At 35.6% G+C, this 9,507-nt stretch overlaps 1 protein-coding gene across 3 annotated transcripts in view; it reads right to left on the bottom strand.

Annotated features, from left to right (window-relative positions):
* Positions 1–9,151, bottom strand: part of LOC105158642 (mental retardation GTPase activating protein homolog 4-like) — a 12,487-nt gene extending 3,336 nt beyond the window's left edge. Inside the window, exons 1-3 of one of the 3 annotated variants that reach the window (XM_020697142.1) lie at positions 8,892–9,000; positions 3,646–3,700; positions 81–2,902 (exon numbers count right to left, since the gene is read on the bottom strand). In XM_020697142.1, the coding sequence (XP_020552801.1) occupies positions 81–968 (888 nt within the window). In that variant the 5' untranslated portion in view covers positions 969–2,902; positions 3,646–3,700; positions 8,892–9,000. Of the gene's footprint in view, positions 1–80; positions 2,903–3,645; positions 3,701–8,891 lie in introns of all 3 variants that reach the window. The other 2 variants (XM_011075465.2, XM_020697147.1) reach the window with 2 other exon arrangements.

Genomic DNA, 9,507 nt, shown 5'->3' on the forward strand with positions numbered 1-9,507 from the left:
AGACAAAAATAATTAAAGCTATTAAATAATGTCTGTTAGATAATAAATGAACAAATAATAATTAAAGTAAGGAAAATTACCTGCATGAATTTGGATTTGGGGTGTGGGGGATTGGTGCAACTTCTTTTATTGTGCCCTTTTCTCATACATATTGCACAAGTGTGGGTAAGACCTCTTCTTGAATCTGTTTTCCTCACATCATTTGCATCCTTCCTTCTACATTTTTTTGGCCTTCCCATCTTGATTACTACATCAGGAGGATCCACTTTTCCCATCTTTGAATCTTCAAAATCATGCATCCCTGGCACTGGGTGGATCATGTGGCTGTACACCTTTAAATACACTTCCTTCTTGAAGCATTCATCAATGAAATCCTCCACTTTCAGCCTATGATAATCAATTGCAGCAATGGCATGACAACAAGGATATGCCACAAGCTGAAACATGCCACAACTGCAAAACTTCTCCTTGAGGTAAACTATGTGGTTTTGCATAAAATGCATTACCTCGTATTTGTCTATCCCTGCCCAAGAAGGAAAGCAGTTTCTACTCTCCAGCCTTTGCACTTCAGTTTTCTTCATGATATTAGGACAAACAACCCCCTCGTATTTTTCCATCCCCTCTCTTTTCACTTGAATTCTTCCTATGAACTTCCTCCTTATCCATTCAAACATCTGAATTATTGGTAATTCCCTTGCCTCCAGGATAATATGATTGAATGATTCGTTCATGTTATTCACAAGTACATCACACTTTGTCTTAGTTGGGAAGAAACATCTTGCCCAATGTACTGGAGGTATTTCAGTCAACCATTCGTATGGTGTTTGTTCAGCATCTTTTTTTGGGTACATTTTTTCAATCTCAGCCATTGTTTTCAAGTGTTGGTTAACACTGTAAGTTGCTGCAGCTTTCCAAAACATCTTTTTCAATTTTTGCCCTTTAAATTTTTCTTTAAAATTATTGTACATGTGCCTCAAACAGAATCTGTGTTCAGCCCCAGGTGCCAGTTCAGCAATGGCCTCTAGTAACCCCTTCTGTCTACATGAAATGAAGGCCCATCCCCTCTTATTTTGTGACCCTATATCTCTAAGCAAAAGGTTCAAAAACCACTCCCAACTATCATATTTCTCAACCTCTACATATGAACAACAATTAGATAAATATTGTCATTTGGATCCCTCACAATAGCAGCCAACAACTGCCCTTTGAATAACCCCTTCAGAAAGCACCCATCCAACCCAATTAATGGTCTACACCCCTCAATGAAACCATCTCTCATGCCTCTCAAGCAAAAATACATTCTCTGTAACACAGGTAGATTCACTTCTTTGTTCAGCTTCATTATTAAAGAGCTCCCAGGATTATGTTTGACTACTGTATGACAGTAGTCATAAAGTCTTGCATACTGCTCTTTCACATCACCTGTTACCAATTTGAGAGCATGTTTTTTGGCTCTGTAAACTTTATGAGTTGAAACGTCAATCTGCAATTCTCTTATGACTTTGTTCTTCAATGATTGAAGAGACTCATTTGGATTGTCTTTTACAAACTTTTCAATTACTTTACCAATGTACTTGTAATGGCTTGCTTATTTTAAACTTTAGGTGCATAGGTATGTTCTCCCTTAATAGGCTTTATCTGAAATGTTGTGGATTTCATGATTGAAGATGCCCTCAACTTCCAATTACACCCATTTTTACAAGTTGCAACTATAAAGTGTTTTTCATTTTTCACCAACTTCAAATCCCATCCCCTCCTCACAGCCCAATCCCTCAGCACATCCCTAAATTTGACTCTTGTCTCAAACTTCATACCTACTGTCAAATCTACTTCACCCATATTCATCATCTCATCCCACATTGGACACCCATCTCCCTCATTACCAAAATCTTCATCCTCACAATCAATACACCACTGTCCATCTCCCCTACTAGTCCCTTCACCCCTCTCATTTTGTTGCTCTTGCTTTTTTTTTTTCTTTCTTTCTCTCATTAAAGACCTTAGAGTCTTTAGCATTGTTCTTGTGTAGTTTTCAGCCTAGTAGTGAAAATATCATCATCCCAAGGACCCTCTAAATCCTCTAACATCCATGAAGGGCAATCAGAAACTAATGATGAATCAGAATCTGACTCATCATTTCCTACCTCTTCCTCAACCCCTACTTCCTCACCCTCTACACCCTCATTGTTACCATCAGCCCTATCCTCAACCCCTTCACCCTCATAATCACCCTCAGCCCCTTCCTCAACCCCTACTTTTTCACCCTCTACTCTCTCATTGTCACCCTCAGCCACATCCTCCACTCCTACACCCTCATTTTCACCCTCAGCCCCTTCCTCCACTCCTACACCCTCATTTTCACCCTCAACCCCTTCCTCAGCCCCTACTTCTTCACCCTCTACTCTCTCATTGTCACCCTCAGCCCCTTCCTCAACCCCTACTCCCTCAAAAACAAATCCCGCACTCTCATTTTCACCCTCAATCCCTTCCTCATTCCCTGTTTGTTCAACATTATATTGTAACAGTGGCACAGAATTTTCACAATGAAGGACATTACCACTAACATCTATAGACAACAAAGGGCCTGTTTTTTCTTCAATGTAAATTGATATAACATTACAACCTTTATAGTCTCTTAATAACTCTCTGATACCCTCATCCCCTTCTAACTTCTTTATAGACATTTGTAATGTTTGTTGAGGAAGTGAATAATAAATTACTACGTTACTACCCCTGCCCCCAGCTTTAGTGTACATTGTTATTAGGTTATCATAGAATAGTCTTTCTTTATCAACCCCTGAAAAAAAGACAATATACCCCCCGACATATCTAATAATTGGTACCCATTCTATGACCCCACCTAACCACACAAAAAGTCTGCATAGTCTCCCAAAACCATATTCTGCAAATTAATTAAGAAATTAACTTAGTCATAACACATAAAATTAACAATGAAGTATTACAGAAACTGTAAAATTTTCTATGATTAACCAATAATACACAGTAATGGGGGGGGGGGGGGGGGGGGGGATAAAAATAGTAAAAACAGTAAAACACAAACATGTTCTCATTTTCTTGCAAGTATGCAAATTCTTTTTGGAGAAGATTAGAGAAAATGTTAAATAATCCAAAGGTTCATAAACAATTCCGCTGGAGGAATTTTATATACCAAATAGCATATAGAAAGAGGACATGCTGCTCCACAAACGTCATGCACACCAATCTATACATTTGCTCCCTCATTGGATCATTAAAAAGATTGTTCTTTTTGTAAGATAAATTAAAAAACGATGGTTTTTACTCTATAATTTCTTAAACCAGCGATGAAATACATTCTTCTTCAAAACAACATCTATGATGAACTACAGAAACCAAAAAAGTCCGAAGAAAGAATGCACCTCCAAACAACTATTTGAAGAATGACTTCTATTTCTACCAAATACGAAGTAACAGCGCGAGACACACTTTCTACAGACAGGGAAATGAAATTGCAACAAACCCAGATTAGAAAAAATCATTAAACAACCAAAAAGATGAACCGAGCACAAGAATTTTTCTATATATACAAGTGTAAAAATTTCATCATCATCATCTCTCCAAGAATTACAACAATTTCTCAAAAAACATAAAAAAATTTAAACTTACCAGTTCTTCTTCAACCACGAACGACCTCCCCTCTCCTCGACCACAAACTCTAAATCTAACCTACAAAATCTAAAATCAGTGTTTTTCATTCTATTTAGGGTAAACAAATACAAGTTTTTTGATCAAATTCCCTCGTTTTCTCCCTCACAATCGCAGACCCACGAAACCCTAATTTTTTTACTTTGGTAGTTCTTTGGTCTCGCTGTAACTCTTTTCTCTCTCTTCGAATTCATTCTTTGACTGTAGTCAAAGAGCAGTAAAGACAGCAGGGCTATAACGGTCAAGTTAGGAAGAAAAATAATGCCGTTAGTGCTCATTTTAAAAAATGGCACGTGAGCTGACTAAAACAAAACAGGAAGGGGGTTTTAGCCTATTATGAAAATAGGGGGGGTGCTTTTTGCATAATTTTTAAAACACAGGGGGATTTTATGCATTTTGTCCGAAAGATCGCGTGGTAACAACCCGGGATTCCTTTGCTAGACGAAATCAATATAAAGCAACTCACCCTAGGTGAGATGAAGGGGGCGGCCAAATACATGGTGATGGAGGAGGAGAAGGATTTTTTTTATGTTGTGTTGTGCAATGAATTATTACCCTAATAATCATACATAAAATATATTTATATACCTTAAATTGTAAACAAGAATGTGTCTGGATATATTCTATTATCTATAAGGTAACTTTTCAATTCATTCCAAATAGAGAAGAGTCTAATTATGACCAAACTATCACTTTCCAAAAATGTAATTCTTTGGAAAACTTTTCCTTCAACAATTTTGCTAGTGGGCCATAATCATTGGATTGATTTTATGTAAAATAAATTCAATTCTCAATGAATTTTAATTAAATTCAATTTAATAAACTCCATTGATTTGAGCCACTAGGTATTTAATCCAATTAAATACTCAAGCCTAAATTATCTCTTATTAATTAATAGAATCCAATTTATTAATTAAATAAAGACAAGCTCAATTTAAATAATTCAATTAATTTAAACTTGGGCTATCCATCTAATGGACCCCCATGCGTGAGTAATCATATTACTTACACCTCATGGAATTAATTCAAATTAATTTCTTATTTTTTTCTCAGTGATTTGTGTGTGACTCTTTAGATTCACCTTTCAGCTAGACTTGGGCTAGTGTCCAACACTATTATTAATGAAATCTGATTTAATTAATATTTCTTGATTAACCTTTAATAAAGAAAGTCCATAACCATAGGTGTGCGTCTAGCAAGGGTCCATGGTAGTAGAGACTTGGTGAATTGTCATGTGATCATTTAGGCTCCCGAGTCCATATGGGTAATGTCCTTCCATCTACCGTCTTCTAACCTTAGTCTAGAGCATGAAATTAGGTGTCAGTTCCCGTCCTGGACTAAGCATCTATGCTTAATACGTGAGATCGCGTTGCGCCAACTTTCTCTACATAGGAACCTCTTTTTCCTATTCGATCAACGACTGTGGCCACAGATTCATAAAGTGTGTATGCATCTCCAAGTGCATAGGAGATAACTCCGTCACATACTGACAGTGGGAGGATCCTCTTCTTGGAACTCATCGTCCTCGTTACATACTTCGAGTGCACTGGATAAGGCTTATCATGAACATGTCTATGACATAATCACCTCTTGAATCAATCCAAGATACAAGTATCGTATGCACGTGACTGCCGTGATTCTCCAAGTCTGAGGACTACTCCCGTACTATCGAAGCTGGGGACTCAAGTCATACCGATTAAGCCTCTAAGGCTTCCATATGATGATCCCACGAGTGAGTGAGTTAATTGACCACCTTGTCAACTAACCCACTGAAATTGCATAAACGTCTAATGTGTCTGTTGCCGATGAAACGCGACACTAATCCAATGAATGCAGTACTCAGTGCAAGTCTCAGTAGGACTTTCGATGCCCAATCTTGAGGTTCTCGGCTTGGAACATTTCAAACCAACCCTTAGAAGTTTGTTTCCTAGCCGCCATCCAATGCGCAGCCCAACTATATGGGTTATTAAGTGGTTTGTGGGTATTTATTGTAACGTCAAAGCAACACTTAATGTAATTTGATAGGTACAACAGACACATGCGTCAAAGATATATACTTATCGTATTCGTCGGGACAATATTGTTAATTAAATATTATTTGAATAATTTTTAAAATTGCCAATTCAATTGGCTTTTGGTCACCTATTCCAACATGTTTTATAGACGTTACTAATAGTAGTAGAGGAAGAGTAAATAAAAGTTTTGAAATTACGTTTCAGCACGTGTTAGTGAAAGATAATCCTTTTAACTTTTGTGTTTTAAGTAATTTATAGGGGTAAATATTCTTATTAAAATTAATAATTTGGTACTTGTGGAGTTCTTTTACATGTGAAATTATTGAGTTAGAAGGAAATTGAGGGTGCTTGGCTAAACTTATAAGCTTCTAAAAATATTTTTTAAGTTGCTTAGAAGTTTATAAGATCTAAATATTTATTTGGCTATTTTTTGTAAAGAGTTTATAAGATCTAAAAAATAAGACGTTTGGATCTTATAAGCTCTTTAGAAAAAAGTTAATTTTCCTAACTTTTTAATAAGATCTTAGAAGCTGTATAAAATTAATATGTCATAAGACAACAATATCCCCATTCATACACTGAGACACATACTCTCTCTCTCACACCCACACTCACTCACACTCTCCTCACTCACACACTTACTCTCTCTCTCTCTCTCACACACTCTATGATTTTAAATAACTCTTTTTGTTATTTAATTTTTCTAATATTTAAAAAAATACTACATTATTTAATAATAAATTATTATAATTAAATAAAAATAAGATTGGTACTGATATTATATTTACTGAAAAATATAAATTCAAGATATTATAAATTATATGACTAGAAATGATCATTGTATTAACAAAGAAAATATCAATTATATATTTATATTAATATTTAACTAGCATGAAAACATATAATTATTTTTATTAAAAAATTTAGGTAATAATTCATCATTTTTTATTATCTAATGGTATCATGTTCATTTTAGTCATTTATCAATTAAAAACCTTATTATGCAAAACACTTTAACATCTTATAAAATATTTTCACATCTTATAGATTTTAATATCTTGTTTTATCCAAACACTTTAATAGCTTATTTTAAAATATGATCCAACAATAAGCTCCTAAAATATCTTATAAGATGGAGGAACTTATAGGATGTTTCAAAAAATTTTAGCTAAACACAATCTTAATTTGAGAAGATCAAATAATAAAATCAATTAATAGATTATGGAATCAAGAACAATATTAGATTTTAGGGTTAAATACGTTTTATGCTGCTGAACTATGAATGTAGTCCTATTTAACCTCTAAATTATGAAAGATAATAAAAATACCCTTTACAAAATAAGTATTGATAGAACAAAATGCCCTTCTTACTTCCTATATATATCTAATTTTTTTTTTGCGAAAATGTTTTTTAATAAATAATTGCAAATATAAGCGTAGAAGTACAGTTTGTCATTCTCACTCATACGCCTACCACGCTATCTGCCAAAGTCTATACAAAACATATGACTGCATCGATGGCTACAAATGGTCACTAAGAATATGCTGCCTAACTTGCTCCATAATCATCTTTGCTGGTTGATCTGCTGCAGTAACAAAATTCAGGAACCTTTGCTGATTTCTTTTCCTCCATAGGGTGATAGACCATTGCCACCAATAATGCTCTTGAAGCTACATTTTACAAGTGTTGCCCTCTTCATTTCCTACTAGTCCATTGTAGCCTTGCTTTCAATCTCCATAAGGCCACTCAAAACGAACTTCCCATTTTGATTTTGCATCCAAGGCTTGTCCATAGTGGACAAACGTTCAAGAATGGCTAACCAAAGTATGAATGCGTTTCTAGCAATCTTGAAAGGGCCCCTAAGCAAAAACTTTGAACTAACCTTTGGGCTTGGAGCCTGAAATAGTTTGTAGGCCTCAGTCACCGAGTATTCACCTGCTGCATCCTTCCACCGAACAAAATCTTGGCCACAGAAAATCTAAGGAAGCTCCTCCATGATGCTCATAAGTTCAAAAGAGGTAGGTGAAGTCCAGAACCACTAACCATCTTGAATAACAAACTGTAGCATTGAATTAGCTGGCAACCCTATAACTAATGGTGCTTTGGGAAATCTGTGCATCAAAAGTTCAGCAAACAGCCAGGGGTCCTGCCAAAGCATAAACTTGCTTCCACCCCCCACTTTGGATTCCATAACCTGGATTCTCAAAGTGATTAGTTTCTTCTAGCTCCAAGTTCCTTGTGACGGTTTGATGGTCCAGCTAGTGTTGGACTTCAACCTATATCTATTGATCTATTACACCTAACGCGAGGAGGAGTTATGCTATACAGATCCCAGAGATGCCTTAGCATCCATGCTTTATTCATTGCAGTGATCCCAGATAACTGTGAAAATAGAGTCCTATGCCGCTTTGCAAAACAATAAAATATCATCTGCAAAGCAGAGCATCACCATCTGGATCTCCTTGTACCGCCAGTGGTATTCAAAAACTTGATCATGCTGAGCTTGTGCCTTCATCATAACTTGTAGAACCTCCATAATTATGACAAAAAGGTAGGGGACTAAGTCCCCTAGCTTTTTCAAAGTAATCATGAATTACACCATTCAAAGATGGAAAAACTTGCTGTAGTAACACACTCTCTCACTCAATTGACACACGAATCATGGAAGCTAAATAAGCGTAATGCACCCACCAAGAAATCCCAATCACCCATGTCATACGTTTTGTTTAGATCTACTTTAACTGCACATCTTGGAGGGAGATGCTTATGATTGTATCTAGCTAAAAATTCCTGTGCCAAGAGCGTATTATGACAGATTTTCCTACCATGACCAAAAACAACTTGATTAGGTCCAGTAATTTTATCTATGACGCCTTTAATTTCTAAACTAACACTTTGGTAATTATCTTGTAAAGCACATTACAACTGGTAATAGCCCTAAAATCAGCCACCTCTGTTGGGGATCCAACTTTACGAATCAATGCAATTAAGATAGCATTGACCTGCTTCAACATGTTTCCAGTTCTGAAGAAGTCTATCACTTCATTTATTGAAGGAAGTGGATCGGTCAGAGAAGCGCAAAAATCAAAATAAAATCAAAACACAAGAACAAAATTCCCGATCAAGGGGTGTGCCCTTGAATCAAAGGCCAAGAAAAACAAGAAAGGAATGAATGCATAAAAGAACCATACCCTCGTTGATTTCTTGAACTGACTACAAGCGTTGATTCCTCCCTTCAATAGACCAAGATCTCTATGTAGAGATCCTCCAAAGATATTTATGCTCCCATTAGGAGGACGTGATCTTCTTGTGCTAGCAAGAAGAATCATGGAATAGGAAGAGATCAAAAAATCATTACTAAATTAACATTTTTGATGTTCTTGAATTTCTTTGATGAGAGAGAGAGAGGAATGAAAGCTTGGAGAAGTGTGTTGTAATCGGCTAGGTTGTTGTTTGGGTATATGTATGATCTAGCCGATGTTATCCAAGGCATTGGGCTTGTATTTAGTGGACCGGCCTTGATCTAATTAATATTAAATAAAGTCTATATCTAATGGACCCTAATTAAATCAAATTTAATTATAACCCTATCATTAAAGTTTTAATGTTTTAATCCATTTAAAAGATCCATGCTCATTTTCTCTCTTTCAATTTATAAATTCAATTTATAAATTGGAGCAAGTCCTAATAAATAGTCGAATAAATTTTAAGGACTAACTTAATATTTCAATTAATACAGTTAATTAAATTCTAAGTCATCCATCTAATGGATTGGTCTAAATAAATGATCCAATCATTTACACCCTT

Source organism: Sesamum indicum, linkage group LG1 (genome assembly GCF_000512975.1).
Source record: "Sesamum indicum cultivar Zhongzhi No. 13 linkage group LG1, S_indicum_v1.0, whole genome shotgun sequence".
NCBI classification, from domain to species: domain Eukaryota; kingdom Viridiplantae; phylum Streptophyta; class Magnoliopsida; order Lamiales; family Pedaliaceae; genus Sesamum; species Sesamum indicum.